We start from the raw sequence: 20,411 nt of genomic DNA on the forward strand, positions 1-20,411 counted from the left end.
CCCCTAAATGTGAAATAATTATAAAATAAAAATTGTTTACTCATACAATGCGCCTGGTAGTCTGTCAGCGCCTGCCAGCATTCATTAAAATTGGTTCCAAAATCAAATTGTATTTGGTTAATTTCTGTGTGATTATAGCCTACTTCCTGGGTGAAGGGCGCCGGCCAAATGAGTGTGTATGTAAGTCTTTCAACTTTTGGCAAGCAGGTGACCTGAGGCTGCTCTCTAAATGGTTGCTTCAGATTTTCCACGGGGCGCAGCTCTCTGCGCCCCAGACACTCCTACTTTTATTGGCAGCAAATTGGTATTGTTTTTATGTTTTTTGATCTAATATGGTTGGACAATTTTCGACACTATCTTTCATGTTCACGCCCGCCGTTAATATAATTACGGATGCGCGACTGTCACTCCTGCTCCTTAGCTAGCTGACCGGTACTTCAGGAGATGGCAACTTCAAGTAGAACCGCGGAAATCAAAGAAAATTTGGTTATTTCCTTACAAAAACGCCCTTTCACAAGTTGTTCTGGAAGAAAAAAAGAGGATAAAGGAGCTAGGACCGGACCGACCCATTTTACGAATTCAGCAGCAGGCAAGTGATCGAGGACGAGCATACACCCGGAGCGGGCTCTTGTTATGACAAGCGGAGTTGGCTAGCTGGATAGCTAGCATAGAATGTAACAGTGGCAGTAAAAATGACTTTAGTAGTTCCATATTTAGAAATTGAGCTGTTGTCTGTTGGTAACTTTAGGTGATGTAGGTGAAATGGGAATTTTGTCATCTCTACAGATTATTTTATATTATTAAGGAGGGCAAAATATGTTCAAGTAGTGCTACTGGCCAGTGTTTAGGCAACATTAGTGTGTTGTGTTGTTTTTAGATTTATTTATTTATTTATTTATTTATTTATTTATTTATTTGATTTTATTTTATTTGCTGAGCTATGAAGTGCTGCTTCAGTTTGTTTGTCCCCCACAAAACTGCGCCCCCCCCAAAAAAAAAAAATTTAATCACCAGCCGCCACTGCTACAGCCCCTCCTTATTCAGCACGGTTCACACAGCTCTACGAGTGACTCAGCAACATCACCACCTTATCTTTTCAGGCATGGCTTCAGTAATGGACAATATTTACTGAGGGAATTTTATACTGCAGTTATATTTGAAAGATTGTGTGACATTTCAAGAATGAAACATTTTTAATCCTCCTATCTTGACCTTGCCTCAGTGAGAAAAATGCTAATTGCAGTTCATTCACATAAACATTCTGAAGTCAGGTCAGTTCAGTGTTTTTTAGGTGACTCACATTAAATTCATTCTGTTGCTATTTGTGTAGCACTGTAATATATGGCTCCATTTCTGTTACGCTGTTGCACCTGAGTTTATGTCAAATGTTCTTAAAATGAATTAAAAACTGCTGTACTTACATACACACATAATAGCTGGTGAGACCTTTTACATTCTTGCAATATGGTTCACAAGTGCATTTCTGCCCCAAAAATGATTCTGACCCAGATGAATCAGACTCTCATTTTTATGTTGTGACATAATCCTTTGCATATGAACTTGAAGGTGAGTGTGAACAGCAATGCCATTTCTTAGCTAAAGAAGAAGGGTTAATGTGGTTCCTTTGTATGTGGAGAAACTTATTGCAAAGGCTAGAGAGAATGAAATACTTTGAACCCTCATAGCTCTTTACTGCTGCGCATAGCCCTTACGCCTTCAAGACTGAGAAAAAGACATCAGATCAACATTCCAGGACCTCATAGTGATACCATAAGGCACTTTAATTATCAAAAAGTGACAGAAAGGAATGCAGTAGTGAACACATGATACAAATATAGTTTTAAAAATTGAAAATTACTCATACATATACATTTACAAAAAGGAATACAACTGTTTCCAGAAGCACATACAATTCTACCTAGTTAAGAATACTTAAAGGGAAGTATCTTTGTAACATTTCTCAAGTACTGAAGCAGTCAAAGTGCATGCTCAAGAAATGCAATTTCCATTTGACTAATGTGTGACTTTGTAAAAAAAAAACATTTTCAGAACACATGACCATGGCTTTACAGTCGGATTGGTAAAACTCTAGAAAACTGTACATTGCTTGACACAATTTATTTCACTTTGATGACATTTCGACTGCTGGCACGTCGTCTGGTCCATTGACATCGTAGTCACCATCTGGGCCACTGACCAGAACCTTCATGCGCTCGGGGAAGTCGTCGAATTTGGGGTGGAGGAGGAAGTCGTAGACGAGGGCCGCTGCCACACCTCCGCACATGGGCCCCACCCAGTACACCTGAGAGTGAAGAGGTTAGGAAGAGTGAAGGCTGAGAAACCAGGCATGCTGAATAGAAGCTAGAGCTTCACATCACATCACAGCTGTCCATGACACCGCCACGTTCCTATTAAAAGCCACTTCATCTCATCTGTGGGTCAGAAGCTACTGTGTAATGAGACTAGCTCCTTGTGCCATTTTTAAAAGTCTGTTTTTGAAGGGTGAAAACAGTAAATGGAATTGATTACTTAAAAGGCACTGTAGAGGGAGGTCTGTTTAAAAGGCAGAAATGACACCAGAATAAAGTTCAGCAATTACACACGTGACTTACCCAGTGGTCGGAGAAGTCACCCAAGATGACGGCTGGGCCGAAAGACCGAGCAGGGTTAATCCCGCACCCAGTGAAGCTGATCTGTGGGCATAAACAAACTCGGTTAGGACCTCGGTCAGCCAATAGCATGCAAATAAAATGAGTATCACTTATGATTGGAGTCAGCACTCATTAACTGTTCACACCTAATTTATATAGCAGATGGGAAACTCATGAAAGCGTTCCTTGATTAAATAAAAATATGGTATAATTAATTAAATTAATGATGCTACTACTACTACTACTACTACTAATAATAATAATAACTATTATTGAAAATGCAGTTATTTCATTCACTCACGGCTGTTAGGTGTCCTAGAGCCACCGAAAGCCCGATTGCTAGTGGGGCGGAGCCTGTAACGTCACGCCGTCTTTTATCCGTTGTGGCAATGACGCACAGGACCAGCTGGAAGGTGGCCAAAAGCTCCACGCCAACGCCTTGACTGGGGGTGATTTTGTTTAGCTGTGAGAGAAAATGAAATGAAAAACACATGTGTTATTATAGAACACATTTTAGAATTAAATTCAAATAGCCTTGTATTATAAATAAAGAACTGGAGATATAGATGCTCAGTGTTCTTAATAACAAAATAATTACTTCTGAGCTGAACAAAGTGCAAGTGCATTTTAAAATAATTAAAATTAAAGTTCAGCTTTGGCATTAAACTGTTTACATCTGATAATGACACGTATTACATGAAACATCAAGATTTGAATAGTTTTAGAGAGTATGCTTGATGATGCAGTACATGAAAAATACGCTTGAGGGCAGCAAAAACAACATAAACTGAATATGTATACAGTCGATGACAAACTAAAACAACATCACATAACTGCTGTGCATTTATAAAATTGTTTCTAGACACCTAAAAACAATAAATAAAACACTACACTGGGCACTTTTTGGGCAGAATCTGAAGTTTTTATGGTCTAAAATCAATAATTGACCTGTCATATCCATTTTCCCTGATACAGATATGTTATGCAGAATATCCAGAGTAGCACTTATAACTGTTAATTATTTAATTACCAAACTTGTGTATCACAGCTGAAGAGCTAGGAATCAACTATATTCCGCAACTGACACTCACAATCCAATAATTCAAATGTTATCGTTGCTCAGAGAAGGATTTTTGCAGTCTCGCATCCTGCAAGTGTTCACAGCGCGGCTCGGTGCGAAAGAACGAAATGGCACTCACGCTGTTTAACCCCAGCGCCGTGACGCCCTCCGGTCGGACCCCGTAAACGATGCCGCTGGCCACCGACGCCCCCAGCATCTGCGCTACGATGTACATGACGGCCTTGAGCATGCTGATCTGGCAGCTGGCCAGCATGCCCAGGGTGACGGCCGGGTTGAGGTGGGCGCCGCTTATGTGGCCCAGGCTCTGCGCCAGGGTGGCGATGGACAGCCCGAAGGCCAGCGACACCTTGACCTCCTGGTCGGGGTTGCTGTTGTTGGGGTTGCCTATGGCCGCCGCTATGCTGAGGAATATGAAGAGGGTCATGCCCAGCAGCTCAGCCAGAACGGCCCTCCAGAAGGCTTTGCTCTTGAGCTCCTTCATCATGGCTGAGCCCCCAGTGGTCCTCTGTGATAGTTACTGACGGGACTGCGGGCTCCCATGCCATTTATAGCCTCGGGCTGCTAGTGGGAGGAGGCTGGTTCTTTTTGCAAAAGTGAATGGGAAGGGCCCACTGAATTAATGAGAAATCCTGAAGCTTGCCCCCCTTTTTTTCTTTTCTCACTCTTTCTACTCTCCTCTTTCTTTAGAGTTGTCATCAGGGCTGTGGCTCACCCAAACCTCCCCCCCACATTTATCTCTCAAACCACATGTAACAAGATTGACGCATCATTGACATTACAAACCTTGCACACTTCTGATGTTCTTGCAAGCTTTGTGAATGGCCAGGCTCTGAAAGGAAACAAGTGCTGGTCTATGGATCTTTTATTTTTGTATTTATTTTGACAGGGAGTATAACTCAGAGCCATTTAAAAGGATCATATGGCTACATGAATAAAATGCATCAGAAAGAACAACAGTAATAATGTTGGGACAGTGAGTGGGTATTTAGGTGATAAACTAACTTCAAAACAGTTATTTCCATAGTCTTTAATCCATAATGAAACAAATAAAATGTCTTTACATGTGCCCAGTTTTCTTCTGGGAAAGGACCAGTACAGCATTTGAAAATGAACTTTGTGACAGCGAGTGACCTGTTTCCTATAATATAACACCAAACAATGGCACAGGAAAAAGCATATATAGAGGGGAAAAGGAAGTTGTTCTCATCAGAAATATATGAATTAGTATTTATGATATTCCATATGAATTAAGTCTTCAGAAACAGAGGAAAAAATAACCAGTTTACTGCCTTTGATTTTGTCACATTCTCATCCTAGAACCTGTGTAAATGTGTTTCCTTTCAGTGCTGATACACATTAAACTGCCTTTGATTACCTTGGTTTCAATAAAAAAAAGGCCATAACATTTTACAATGTAGTTGTACTCCAAAGGGAAATGTTTCGGAAATTAAAGAATAAACATTAACCAAGGCTCAAATAGTCAAAGATTCACTGGTGATCACCCTGCAATTGAGGCCAGGGCTAAAGCATGCAGTGCCAGGTGAAGAAAGGTCACTGCGGGTCTGCTTATTTAAGTTTGTGTTTCCTCTTTCAGGCAATGCTGCAAGGTCCTTAAGGATTTGCAACAAATTATCCTGCATCTCAAAATTTCAGGAAATGAAATTTTGAAATGCTTTTGTTAGACTCGCGCAATCAACGTCAGACTCCAAATGTCACCTCAGATGACTGAAGATATTTATGGCTCATTGTCAAGGACCCTGTCTCCTTTGGGGGAAGGTTTCTCGGTGAACATGCCCATTATCCCATTGTTCTTATAATCAAGTCCCGTTTAAGGACAGATAATCTCACGATTGCGAGCACTGAAGGTGCATTTACTCTATGAGAAAGCCGAAGGCACATTTGTACAGCTTTCAACCCCAACTGGGTTTGAAAGACGTACAGCAATACCTCACTTTAACCCTCAGAAGGGGTTACCTTGAATAGAGCATGAAGCTGCAATGAGGTTATCAACATAAATTGTGATATTACTGGTCTCTCCACAGCATCTCTGTACCTGTTTGTTTTAAACGGCCTGGAATTTCAGATGTTCTCAGGATTTTGTTTTGAAATAAAAAATTATTTTCACGCCACGGACTGTGGAAATTTTTCAAAAAAATGCTTTATTCAAAAAATTTTGCCTTTATTATGTTAGACCACAACACCTAGTTCAGTTTTGTTGTTTCTTTCTGTGGATGTCTGTAGATACTAGTCTAGGGGTGTGCAGGGATGATATTGCCTGCATCTGTTCAGCTGACACAATAATCTGTGTCTGTATTCAGGGGAAGGAAGAGGCTGTGACTTAAGCCAGAAAAAGTTCCAGGTTTCTAGCCTAAAGTACATTGGCATTGCAATTTTCTATGCTTCCAATGTGTTTGAAATTTTATTAAAAACAGTACATTACTCTTCATGAAAACTATCTTTTTCCTATTTCTCCATGCAGAATTTCCAAATTCTGTTTTGAGGTTTTTTAGTGCTCGAGAGGTCACAGGTCCAATTCCCAGGTAATGCTAGGCCACTTATACCCTTGAGCAAGGTACTTAACCTATATTGCTTCAGCAAATATCCAGCTGTATAAATGGACGGTGTGTAAAAATGTAAGCTGTGCAAGTTGCTCTGTTATAAGAGTGTCAGCTGAATGCCTAAAATGTCAATGCATAATGTAAATGTTGCAATTAAGATGCACCATATACTCTGTAAACAAACCAATATATACAAAATATATCAATATGCCCTAGATATTTATATGTGACACCTGAGACATGACAGGAAAAAAGTTTATGTATTAAAATTATTATTTTTTTTTAAATCTAAGTGTCTTGGATGACAAAAACATGTTGCACTGAAAATATTTTCAAAACATTATTGTAGTGTAGATTCCAATGTAGTAGAACATGGTTTTTGACTCAGGTGCCTACAAGGAACAAAAATGAGTTGATCTTGGGAAGATATGAAAGACTTTATTGATATATACTTGATGTGCACTTGTGTCTAAAACTATACTATATAACTATATAACTTATTTATGCATAAATACATTCATTTCATCAACTATCCTACCCTCTTCTAGGCATTTAAACAATTCTTCCATACCTCAAATTAAGAACATTGGAAAAGGGCACCTGATCTGACTGAGATAAGGGGACAATTTCAAAATATCCACCTCCCCTCTATGTTGTCAGGCTGCACAAAGTCAGGTGGCACTTTATTGTGTTGTGTAAATTGCTCAATGGATGACTAAAAAGAGCCAGATAGAGCCCAGCTTAACACGCCTTCACTGATATGAAGATCTTTGTGATCCTGCTGTAATCAGTATTTGCTCTGGTGAGACATGACACTTGAGCTAATTATAGTTTGCGATGGCCCTCACGTGAAAGTCACTCTAAGCAGCAAATTGCTCATTGTTTCGCTATGCTAGAAGAGCCATGCAATGTAACAAGTTAGTACTGAGTGAATACTACTCTCAGGCAACAGACATAATCGCTACAATGGAATGTCTGCTTCATCACAAGAAAAGCGGTGAAAGGTTGCCATGAATCGATCCAAAGTGTTAACTTTAGGTTCTAGTTTGCTTCATGGATATGAGGGGGAGACATGTCTGTTGAATAGCTTCATGTGTCTTTCAGAGTTTTCTATAGGTTTATTTTAAAATAACCCATTTTATTCTGTTTATTTTTTTCTCCCGTTTCTGGAATGGGCCGTCGTGTTTGTAGGGCCTGTGCCGTTGCTGCGACATCCCCCATCATTTTGGGAGAGCGCAGAGTAGCACACGTGTGCTCTTGAGCTTCCAGCTGAGCTGCACTCATCACATCGGAGGATTGCGTTCGTGTGAAGGTGTTGCAGGCCAGCTGGAAGGGCTGATTGAACAGGGGTGTCACTCTTTGGAATAGTCAGGGTTTCATTCCTGACTGCGGGGTGTGTCACGTCACTAAGGACTAGTGCTTAAGCTAGATGAACAACCTGGAAGACCCTTTTACACTTATAGAATACCTTAGAGTATATTAATGTAAGCTGTTGTTTTTGCTGAACCATAGTAGCATAGTAGTTTTGATTGATTAAGGATAAAAAGTTACATTTATTATTCAACTGGATTTTGTGTAAGGCATTTGTACAATCTTTCATGAATACTAGACATTTCTTATGGGATTCAACAAACAGAATGCACGTGCGCATGTGCACACACGCATGCACACACACGCATGCACACACGAACACAAACATACATGCACAAACACAAACAAACACACACGCATGCACACAAACACAAACAAACACACACACACACACACACCTTTTATGGTGTGAATCACTAGTTTTTTTGTTGGTTTCCATCAATACATGAAACAAAAGCCCCAAGTCCTGACTTGAATTTAAGGATCGTGTCCAGATCACAGATTTCAAAAAAGAGCATTCCGTGATGCCAGGGCATAGCAACCGTAAACAAATTGTTATTTGTCCATTTGTCACCCTTGCCTAATGGGTGGACAAGGGTGTGATTGAATCACACCATTACTAGATCTTGATGATGAAACTGCAAACTGCAGCTATTTGAAATCTACTGAGGAATAGTAAAAAGAATGAGCACGGTCCATTTTCTTGCTGGAATCGCTTTCTTATTGGAGTTCTCCCAGCAATTTGTCATGGCGATGCAGTGTTCACATGCATTTACGCGCTTGAAATTCTTGAACTAATGCAAACAGTTCAAATACTGTGTAAGCAAGCAACGTTGTCCTCTGATTTTATAGAACTGATGAGCTAAAGAGGTAATGCACCATCGGTTTGCCTAGCACAAGATCTCAAAGGTGATAGTGATTTTGTTTGGCAGGAGTCTATGATTCCCTGCTCAACGTCAGTGTGTTTTGTGCTCTGTGCCAAAAGTGCTGAAATAAAACGCTAAGCCACTTAATTAGAGCACAAACCGGCACCGACACATAAACAGCGTTCCAGGTACGCTCCATTTTATGACTGTGAGGGTCAAAGTGGTCAAAGAGGAATGCATGGAGCACTATAACATATACACTCTGCCAACCTACATGGCGCAAACACGCAATCGTGTCGGGGGGTTGAAAGGACTCTAAAATGCACATTTCCAAGCCCCCCCTCCCCCCACAAAGCATCAAACCAAAGGGGGGCTGCTCTGGAAACAGCGTCCTGTTTTTCACCGAGTTTGTAATTTTGGCGGATCTACAGAAGGTTTATGCTAATGAAGTATGGGGGGGGATTATTGGAAACACCCAGGGTTTCTCAGTACTCTGGTTGAAAATAAAATCTGACTATCCTGAAAGCTTTTGTCTGTCAGGGGGATGGGGCTGGGGTGAGCAGCGCTTTAACAATCATTCGTTTGGCATGGGGGATGGGGGTTTGAGGCCCAGGGGACATTCCGTGGGCCACAGTGATCCATGAAATTACATGTGACAGAGTAGCACTCGTTTTTGCTAATTGGTCAAAGGAATCTAATTGGTTCATAATTTGGTAAAGAAATGTTTGCATTCATGTGATCAAGGGATGCGTTTGTACTCAGAGACTGATTCCCATGACACATTCAGGCCAGAGGTAGTATCATAGGAACAAAATATAGTGTCAGAAAAGCAGATAATCCGATAATGCATTCCTTGTTACCAGAATAACTCAAGTAATAGCTCTGACCGACACACTCATTTTTCCATGTTGGACTGAAGAGGACCATAGAAAATTCAGTACTTTATCTCTGAACATAGAAACATCCTAAACAATATCTCGTATCTCTTGGTCATGGCATCCACACTGTATGAACTGTTTTGTACACAAACTTCTCTTATCACATGATTTCACAGAATGGAAAATTGAATGTCGTATCAGATGTAAATCCTTGGTTGAGTATGTATGTGGTTGGAGATGTTCAGTTAATTGTTATATTAAATATAAACCTATATAGATGTTTTTTAAATCGTTGTTGAAGGCATAACTGAACCAATAGAAATGGTAAGTTCCAGGCCATCAGAATCCAGACCACTAATCCATTAACAGCTGATCTGTGTGAGTTCAAACTGTGAGTTCATCTTGAGAGAGAAGCAACACTGCTCAGTTTTTTTCTTGGGCCAGTACCCAGGTACTGCTGCATTGTAGCTCCCAGCTACTAGATGGGTCAAGTCGCTTGGAAACAGACCGAGACGGCCGAACCGGCCTCTTTGGTGGAAGGGGTCTGCCGCCAGGCTGCGAACGACGAGGGCAAATTTTAAAGGAGCGAATTTTGGCTGGCAAATTGACATCCTGGGCATTGCAGACACTGTGTATTTGAATGGGACGGCCGTGGTGGGGGAGACTGGTTATGTAACTCTGTCCATGCGGAGACTGTAAAGACAGAGGACGCTCCAAGCTCACCGGCCAGCTTTGCTCAATGGAGCCCATTCAGTTCCAGACAACAGTGCCATCAAGGTCCAAATTACAGTCACGAGGCCCTCCCTCGTGACTCTATGAGGAGTCACCCAGGAAGCAGCCAGGGACTCAGACCAATGAGTACACCTGAATATGTGAATGTTCCTAAATCAATCACACACTCTCAATCTATCCAGAAAACCTAAAAACAGACAGCATGGATGCATAAATTTGGTGTAATCTGAACAATTTTTTTTTCCAGTGCATCCATCACAGGAGTACAGTTCTCCATAAGGAGCCCTGGGTCCCACCATGTGGGCCATTCTTTGCTTGGCTACTGGCCAGTGCTGCTTGCAGTGATGTTTGATTTTAAAAATGTGAGAAGACAACAATTGCATTAAATTCATCAGCACCAATTACCTAGCTAGCCAACCCAGAGCATGTTTGCTCTTAAATATTTACGTATATATTTAAATACACATGTTGATATGTATTTGCATATGCTGTCCAGCATTATGTCAACTATTTCTAGTCTAGAGGTTCTTCAATTTAGTTTGTTCTCTAGAATAGAATATCATGATGAGACCAGACCTTTAGTCTACATTTACATATTATTTGGGAACCCACAACCTATGCGTTACAAGCCATTTTCTGAAATGTTACAAGCCATTTTCTGGAATCAGTATACTACATAGTATACTACATTCATTTTTCCGAAAATAATCTTATGAAAATCCAGAGAGAGAAATTTTTTTTTAAATTTAGATGTAGGCTATTATGTTCCAACTAAACCACTATCTGTGTCAATTTATATATTATATATTGCAACAACTAATGCTTATTTCACCCTACATGAGTATATACTACCCCCCTTGCGTGAGTAGACAGATTGACATAAATCCCATGTGCAATTTAAAGATTTAAAGCTTTAAATGCTGAGTTAATATATTTTTTGAAAATGTCATAGTATATTTCTGCCCCCTGTTGTACAGTAGTAAATTGTATATACCAAAGAAATGTTTTGCTATAGCTTCATTCAATAATGCATCAAGTGTTGTGATGCAACAAGCCCCCTCAGAATAAGAATTAAAACAATTGTAATTTAAGAATTTAATTCCCTAACAGTGCCTTACATTCTTTACTCTAATTCAAGTGTCCCCTCAATAAATTTCCGCTGGACCTGCATCGTCTAATAATTCCCTGAAAAATGGAAAGGTCAACTATTTAGCGCAAGGGGTCAGCATTTTTCTGCTCCCTGCTGTCAAAGCTCTGGAAGCTTCTGATGTTCAGAGGATTTCCTCTCCATCTACATCTCCATGTCATTTGTTTACAAAACATCCTCAGTGTTGCGTTTGGTGTGGTTCGTCAAGACAGGAAGTATTCACAATCCTAATGTTTTTTTAATGGTATCTTGCTTATCTGACTTCCGCTGAAGGATTGCAATTAGTGTACTATAGTGTTAACTGTTTATTTTAGCAATCGCCTCAATAGGACTTCCTCTGCTATTGCGTACAGCGTGTCTGATAAGGAGGAAAAAAGTGTCAATTTCTGTCTACGGGATGGTTTATCACAGTTCGAAATGTATTTTTGTTTGGAAAAAACTTTATTTCTTTGAATTAAATACAAACAGCACATTAATGTATTATCTATAAGCAGTTATTGAAGACAAATTGATCTTCAACCTGATGAATATTATGCCAGACACATTATTCATATATATATATATATAGGGATGGCAGGTATGCCATCCTGCCAAGTTACGCCTTGGCGGGGGCATTCCCCCTACCTATACAGCACCGAGAGTTTGGCATTTTTCAGGGTTCCCCACAGAAATAACCACAACAGCCACAGATACTCAGCCCTTAAAAACATTAAATTCTGTACATTCTCACCCCATTTCAACAGACAAAATTCATGAACAACTTCACATGTCCACACAATAAAGCCCCAAACTAAGGGGATTTTACGTTTTCTCCTTCTTCTTCTTCTCATTCTTCTTCTTCTTCTTATTTTTCCTGCCGCCTATCCCACTAACAACATGTCTCCCCATTGGACATTTTACCGACATCAGCCAAATCTTCACCTACACCACCCAATCAAAAACTCGCATACACACACAAAATACCCATGTTTACTCTGAAACATTTCCAGTTTAAACAGCTAGCCTGCCTGTGGCCTAGTGGGCAAGGTTACAGTCTTGGGAAAATGGGGTCTTAGGTTTAAACCCAGCTAGGAACATGTTTCTTTAACCTGCTTTTACCCTCACTAATAATTGTCTACTACTTTTCAATTATTGCTTTTGCACCATATCTACCCGCCGTTCACCGAACGTATACACTGCATTTTGACGTACCGTCTGCACGTTCACTTATTAACCGGCTACAATATTGCAAAGCCATATGGATTCAACGGGAGCTCTTCTGTGCTTACTGGCCTGTGTTCTTCTTTAAAACCACAGACAGGTTTGCTAATGATATTTCACACATTGCATAGCTATGTCATGGTGCTGCACTAACAAAGTCACAGACTGATAAACCTCCGGTTGAAGGATTGAATCCCACCTCGCCCTCAGGCAGATAATTTCCTCTTTTACACTAATGTTTTCTTACGCTTATATTTGCTTTACCAAAACTCACTCACGGCCACCCATATGCATTTCATGAAGGCAAATGTATTCCTTTTATTCAAAAGTTACACCTGTTCACCACTGTGCCATTTCTACTAACTATATTTCTTCACTTGGCTACCGTACAAAACCTTCTTATCAGCAAATGCCATGTTTCTACATTCATGTTACCTCGCCCTGTTCTCTATCTAGCCACATACAAACAATTACTACGTATGTACGTTCTGCAACTCCCCATTAAAACATTACATTTAAAATCATGACTCACTCATAATTATAACTACTAGTACTGAACATGAGAAAAGCACATCAGTGCAATAGATTTCACACGTTGCTTAACCCTCCACTTTAATGACTACCACTTTATACAGACTGTTATATATACCGTTCAATAAGGAAACTAAGCTCGCTCATGGTCACTTCATTTACTTCGCACTATAGTCTGTGATCATGTCAACCTTCACCTACATGCCCATTCTACTAAAAACATATTGTTTCAACTACGCAATTTCATCATTTCTCCTAATTTATCTCACACTGTTGTTATTTCCTCATATGCAAAGCCTGCTGGGACATATGCGTCTGCTCCTATTCTCCACTATCAAGTTTTCCGGTTCTAGCTTAGCAAAACAGCGAAGAGGATTCCTACCTGCAGATAAGCCTATCAAAATGCCTTATAAACCTTACAAACACTAAAAGTGAATCTCCACGAAATAACAGACAACGGAGCAGGACAGACGGGTACACAAGTTGTGACCTAGGGAGCTCTAATTCTACGGGCTTGCTGATTCTTTTGTCAATCAAGGCTTGTTGGATGGCCGTCAAATCCGTGAGTACATACACTGGCCATATTTCACCTGCGTTTCTGATGCGTTTACACTTACGCCACCGCACCCTTTGTCACAGCCACTGTTTTACATGTATAGCAAACCAAAACTGCTAAACGGTACACGCTCATCAGACTGTACAAATTCACACAAGGATAGCCATAATCCACAACCGTTTCTTACAGGGTCACTTTGCATTTCTCACTCTCATAATAAAACGTTTTGCAAAAAGAAATTATATCTCATAAAAAACACGTTTTCAACGTACAAAAATGGCAAGTTACTCACACATACAAGACATACACCGTCTATAACTCGTTCATTCAGACTGCCAAAATCCGGGCCTGCCATTAAAAGTATTGATATCAAAATGACGCCAAGCAGTCTGAATGAACGAGTTATAGATGGTGTATGTTTTGTATGTGTGAGTAACTTGGCATTTATGTACGTTGAAAACATGTTTTTTATGAGATATATATATATATAAAAAAAAGAATTTAATGATTGCAAGCACAGATGCTTGGATGGCTATCAGAATCCGTTTTTTTGAAAACAATGGAATCTTCATTGGTTGAATGAAACATCTAGCACATGTAGGTTGAGATGTGATATTTTCATTAAATAAAATGGACGTTATCTTTAAATTAAGGCTCCATGAAACTGCTCAGTTTCATTCAAACAGTTTATTCTGCTTAATAATATGTCATCAGGATCATGACCCCTGGTTAATATCCACAATCGGGATTGGCCACATCTGTAACCAATGACAGCATACTGCCTTGCTCATGACTGACTGATCAAAGGAAAGGATTGACTTGATGCAATGCCTATAGGGGGATTTACTCTTTTTTGTGTGGTGTTCAATGCTCTGTATACTTGGCACATTGTCATGGATTTCACTCATGAGCAAACTCTGACATCAGTACAAGCCCACTGAATGACATGTTTCTTCTGGGATTGCATTCATGGTCCAGATAGATAGCTCCCTCTAAAGTGCTTGACAACAACCTGTATTTTAGGTCATACACTGAACTTATACTGAGTATGAGTATGCTGAAGGACAAGCGTGCAGTGCATTTCACTATAGCAAGTGTATAAATGATCTTGGCAGGACGCACTGTCAAGTGAAGAGAGCTCCTCAGTATAAAAGCCCCCCCTTGAGCACATTGTATGGGATTCAATGAAGTCAACTCTGAAAAACTAGCCCCATAGTCCCACGACAGACTCTTTGGACTACGTGTGGATCAAAGGATGACTCGTCCTGTGCAGTAAAAGATCGGTCCTTCATGTAGTTTCTTACTGCAACAGAAGGATAGAACGGGGTGTTCACTTTGCTTTGCAGCTATAACAGCATATTTAAGTCAGTCAGTTATTTACTTTTTAAATTATTCTGTTACAGAAATGAATACAATTATCTATAGATATAATAAAAGTAATAAAATGATGCTCTTTCATTTTAAGCTTACTTCAGAAGAAAAAGAGGAAGCAAGTCTCTACACGCTAGTTAAGATCTGACTGAACTCTAGCGTGCTGGGCTCAAGCTGCAAATGGTGTAGCTGCATCTCATCCTTAAACACCGCAGCTTGCATTGGACAGTTATGGAAACCTTATGGTACCCCATTGAGCCCAAATGGGTCACACAGAGCTAAACCCATTTCTCTCTCGCTCCGTGGCAGAAGCGAACCGCTCCATTGTGTTTGACGCGGTGCCGCACGGCGGCGGGACAGAGTGCGTGCGGAGGCCTCTGAAGTGCGTGCGAGCTCTCCATCAGCGGCTTGTGTGGGCCCCACGGAAAACAGGTGCTCTCTGAGGCACATTTGAGCATTCGCCGAACCCCAGATTGGTCCCATTGTCATGGATAATGCCCTCTCCTTTGTTTCTTTATTACCAGAGTGAGGACCTCATGCAAGTCTCCTCCGAGTGTGTGTCACCTTAACAAAAACATTTCTCAGAGCCTTGGCGAGAGTCCCGGCGACACCATGGTAACCATACACGCATATATTGCCTTTATGGACTCCCTGCCGACATCACCTAGCGAGGCACTGTGAGCACGGACGGCCTTGCTCACTGACCAGTTGCTCGAACCGATATCTAGTCATTTCAATGGATGGCCCTCGTGTGAACTTTTCCCCATAGATCATGAAAAAGACTATCAAATGACATGGAAAAGATGGGCATTGTGTGGCTGCTGGTATCACAGAGTCAATAAAAGCATTCTCAAGATGTGATATGCACAATGATAGCAACTGATGTTCTGAAACAGTGAAAAAATGCATTTCTTTGACATATTAACACACTGACAGTGATAAAACGGTGCCTTATACTTCAGCATCTTTATTAGACACCAAAGACGACTGCCATGTTGATGCTGTCATCGGGTACTAAAATTTAGAAGACATTATGTGCTTATAACTCTGTATTTGTCTTTAACACGTGAAATGTGTTAAAATGTATAACACACAAGTGCAAGAAATATGCTAAAATTAGCCAAGACACATTTATCATTTCATAGAGATATTTGTTCATTCAGATTTTATATTGAACATGACTCACTCATTTCTATATCCTAACCTAATTCATATTGTAGTACAGATAGTTCAGAACATTGCAGATGGCAATTTGGCCATCACCCCATTTTATAGTGTTCAAGTAACAGCAAGTGTGTCAGTCTCATTTGGTAAAATTCCACAGTCAGTAGTGCAATAATTCTTATCTACCTTATCTGTGAAATATCTCATATCTCTGTAATATCTAAAAGGGACCTTTGAGATCGACACACATTCAAATTTAAAAATAGTTATATTGTCCCAGAAAACAGCACTAAACTCAAGACCTACATTCCTATGTGTTCTTCTAAACAAGTTCAAAGAGAAGTATTTTACTGGGGCCTGGAGCTGCATATTGCTGAATAGATAAGTGAATGATGCAAGAATGTTGTGTTCATTATTCATTCAGCTGCCAGGATCTGCATGTTTATCAACTTCTTATGTCCTTAATCCTGCAGCTACAGCTACACTGCCTTCTGAGGACTCAAGAAACATAAATTAATAAAATATTACAGAACAGACTGACTTTGCACTACTTTGCACTACTAAGCCATTGCAAACATCAAACCTGGAGACAGCATAGCATCTAAATAAATGGTCTGACAAATTCAATCTTTTTTGTTATTAAATATTTGAGGATTAAAAAAAAAGTTTTATTGATATTAAATAGTGGTATTCTAGGGGACAAGACATGGAATAAATGTTTCTCAAAAAAATTGTGACAAGTCAGACAACCCCTGTTTATGACCATCTATAAAAGTGGCTTCTGATTACAATGACTTTGATAGTAAAAACTGAAAGGTCAGTAAATGTGACCTCTTTCCTGATGCACAGATGTCCTGATGTAGAGAGGTTCTAAAAAAAACAATAACAAGTCTGAAGGACCGGCTGGTCACCTACATCGAGTGAATGTTTTTTGTTTTCCGAGCCAAAAGGTTCACCAGAGGGACATCTATTCAATTCATTATCTCACCCATCTGTAGCTGAATGGTGCTGGTTACTGGCTGGTCAAGACTACGTGGCCTGTGACTGCAACTTGCATCAGGGAGCCAAATATTTCTAAGTTACCTAAGCAAAGTGCAATCTGGCTGGGTGTGGTTGTCATGGTGTTCTCAGATTACTTCCATTTTGGACTCAACTGAGGTTTTTGTTAAATGTTTTGTTAAAATGTTTATAAGATGTGAAACTTGGGCTGTGCACTTTGATGGTCTGGTGGTAAAACAAAGTCATGTTCAGAAAAAAGTGTCAAGTCATAAAAGTCATGTTCCTCAGTGTTTTACAATCCCTGTAACTTTTACAGTGAAAACACAAAGATCATACAAATTAAGATGTGTTATAATTTCCAGATTACAAGAAGTTAATTATACACTGCCAAGGACCGAAAAGGTCTACAGTGAGCAGCTAGGTGTCTGTCATTTGACTAATTATTGTTAATTTAGGTTTAATAAGAACAAATGCAGAAACTACTGGTATAATCAGTCACTACCGCTCACATCCCAAACAGCAGACTACAAAATATCATTTAATCTACTTATTTGTTTTCATTTATTATAGACAAATAGCTGAACTGCTGGTTAGTTTGCAAAAAACTATTGACAAAAAGAAAGGTCATTCATTAAAATCCATTTATTGGAGCCTAGAAACTGTATTCCTTTCCTATTATGAAAAGTATACATATTCAGGAACAAGATTTCAAATGCCCCCCTTGTTATGCACTTCCCAGTGATTTAGAGGTCACTAAACACAAGATCATGTAATGTTAACAGAGAGCAAAAATGAGAAAGAAAGAGAGAAGGAACTTGGAGGTGTTAGGGAGGAAAAGAGAGAAAATACAGCAGAAAGAAACAAGGAGGCAAAGAGAGAGGGAGAAGGAAGGAGAAAGAGAAAAAGGGAGACAGGGAGGGAGATTTTTGCATCAAACGTTCATTTAGTGCCGTAATTCTTCAGCCTCCAGTGAGCCTACTGCTGATGTCCCCAGGTGCCCCCCTGTGTTGATGTCACCTCTCGTGCCGACCCTATCCCAGATCTTTTTAACAGATGTGGATTTGAATCAGCTGACCATTTTCTTTTTCAGAAACACAAGTTTGTTTTTCTTCCCTTTTTCTTGTTTTTTAAAATTTATTTATTTATTTATTTTTACTGTTTTGGTTACAATTATTTGAGGTTTTCATTAAAACTACTTTTTAAATATTTGATAATTGTATGTTAAGCTGTTAATGCACATCTTACCTCAGAAACACTACAATCAAGGCAAGTGATTCTTTCTGTGATGGAGGTGTAAAATTCTTTAAATCTAGTGTTTGCAGCACTTTAGTGCAGGCTGTGAATTGGCTCTGCTTGTGCTGCTTCACTATATCCCACACTAGATGATGCAAAGCCTTCCAAATTCTCTTACACGCCCCAATTTTTTTTTTTTTTTGGAGTACTTTACGTGCAACGGTTTCTTGGCTTAGTCATTGAGTTTTTTTACTGCTTCCATTATATGTCTTCTCCAGACATCCTGCCTGCCAGTAATCGATAACTGGAAACTGCACGGAATTGCATTCTTTAGTGTTTTTGTCTGATGCTTATCTGTTAACTTCGCATGAAAATTGTATGTATTATTTTTAAGGTTTCAACAAAAGTACAGTTCCTGCAAAAGCTGAGAAGACATTTTGTCTTCAGTATCAAGCCGGACTCATTAATATCAAATTACAAAACAATGCAACCTGTTATTGAATGAGAGAAGCATTTTAACTGTACTTACATTGTAACTTAACTGAAGACAGTGTGCTTTTCGTATTTTTGATATTCTCCAAATACAATCCCAACATTTACATATAAGGATATACATATTTGAAATGTGGAGCAAGGACCTTCAGGTGCAGCCTGTATTAACCACTCAGTCATTGCCCATCTTCCTCGGTGGTCTGAAGACGCATCTCTTCAGACTGTACCTGGAATAACAATCGCTACTCTGCAGGGCACTCCCTGGAGAACTAGACTTAATGTGTTCATGGCTATGAATAACCGTTACATAATGAGTATTGTACCTTATCGGACCTTTGTTTTGTAGTTGTTCCAGTGACCTTCGGTATGCACTTATTGCATGTCGCTTCAGTCGCTTGCCAAATAAATGTAATGTAATGTAATGTAATGCAGCCCGCTGGAGCAACAAATGTAAACATGAATTTCTGTAGCCTGGGCCAAGCAAACCACAGTAATGACCAAATTATAAAATGAATTATCTTAGCATTGCACCAATTATGTGCAGATTTGAACTAAACACCAGTAAATTAAATAGACCCAAAGAGGCAGCAACTACACTGAGACTAACCGAGGCAGAGCAATAAACAGTGATGATCGGATAAAACCTTGCTGTTCCATACACGCTGTGCTCCTGAATGTACAAAAAAAAAAAAAACACAAATCCTCACAGCAGGATGAATTTAAGGTATATATTTTAAATGCTACTATTTTTAATGTAAACTACGCCTTCAAAGCAAATCTGCCAAGAGTTTCCTGATTCTGTCAGACTACAATATACTGACTTGGAAAAAAAAGAACAGAAAAAGACTGATAGCAGTGCAGACAGAAAGGCAACTGGACCAAATCACAAAGCGCAGAAATAGGGGAAGGCCCGGCATCCTGTAGGGTGAGCGTCAAAAGGAGATCCCACCTCCCCCACCCCCCCCCCCCCCCAAACAGCAGGCTTGGCGTCACCTTTAAAAGAGTGTCAGGGAAGGCCGAGCAGAGCGCTCAAGCAGAGGGCTGGACCGCGGTGAGAATCGGCGACTCCGTCATGGTTGCACTGGGTCAAATTGAAAGGAAGGGAAGGGAAAAAAGAAGACTGTCAGCACAAGCAAAACAAAGAAGCCCTTTGCCCACAACCAATGCCGTTGAACCGCCATGCTACTCAAGGTCACTGAACAGTTCCCTAACCGAATGGAGAATTGTAGACTGAGGAAAGGTGCAAGGTTAGAAAGAACTTTACAAAATGCACGCGAGGACTTTGGAACATGGAGTGCGTGAAACCCGTGCAACAGAGCTTAGGCTGTTTGTGACTCTTCTGCCTCTGGAATCAAGACAAGAGCATGACTTGATCACTGTGCTAACGGCCTACGCCTTCAGTCGAATGACTCTTGTGAGACTTGACCCCATGATTGCAAGGGCTGTGGGTTTTATTCACACTTGGACCACACCAGTCACATTTTCAATGTTACACTACACCATGCTGACCTATCTACGCGGGTGTTTGGAAGGGAGCAGGCCACAGGCCAATCTGAGAGAGAATGGGGGAGGAGACCTAGA

At 40.1% G+C, this 20,411-nt stretch overlaps 1 protein-coding gene across 1 annotated transcript; it reads right to left on the minus strand.

The window, feature by feature from the left end:
- Window positions 1-1,743: 1,743 nt before the first annotated feature.
- Window positions 1,744-4,270, minus strand: LOC118234674 (aquaporin-1-like). The gene is made up of 4 exons (XM_035431382.1): window positions 3,851-4,270; window positions 2,953-3,114; window positions 2,613-2,693; window positions 1,744-2,302 (listed from the first exon to the last, which is right to left on the minus strand). Exons 1-4 carry the CDS (start codon window positions 4,214-4,216, stop codon window positions 2,123-2,125), a joined length of 789 nt encoding a protein of 262 aa, XP_035287273.1. The 5' UTR covers window positions 4,217-4,270; the 3' UTR covers window positions 1,744-2,122.
- Between the last annotated feature and the right edge of the window lie 16,141 nt (window positions 4,271-20,411).

Source organism: Anguilla anguilla, chromosome 8 (genome assembly GCF_013347855.1).
Source record: "Anguilla anguilla isolate fAngAng1 chromosome 8, fAngAng1.pri, whole genome shotgun sequence".
NCBI lineage: Eukaryota > Metazoa > Chordata > Actinopteri > Anguilliformes > Anguillidae > Anguilla > Anguilla anguilla.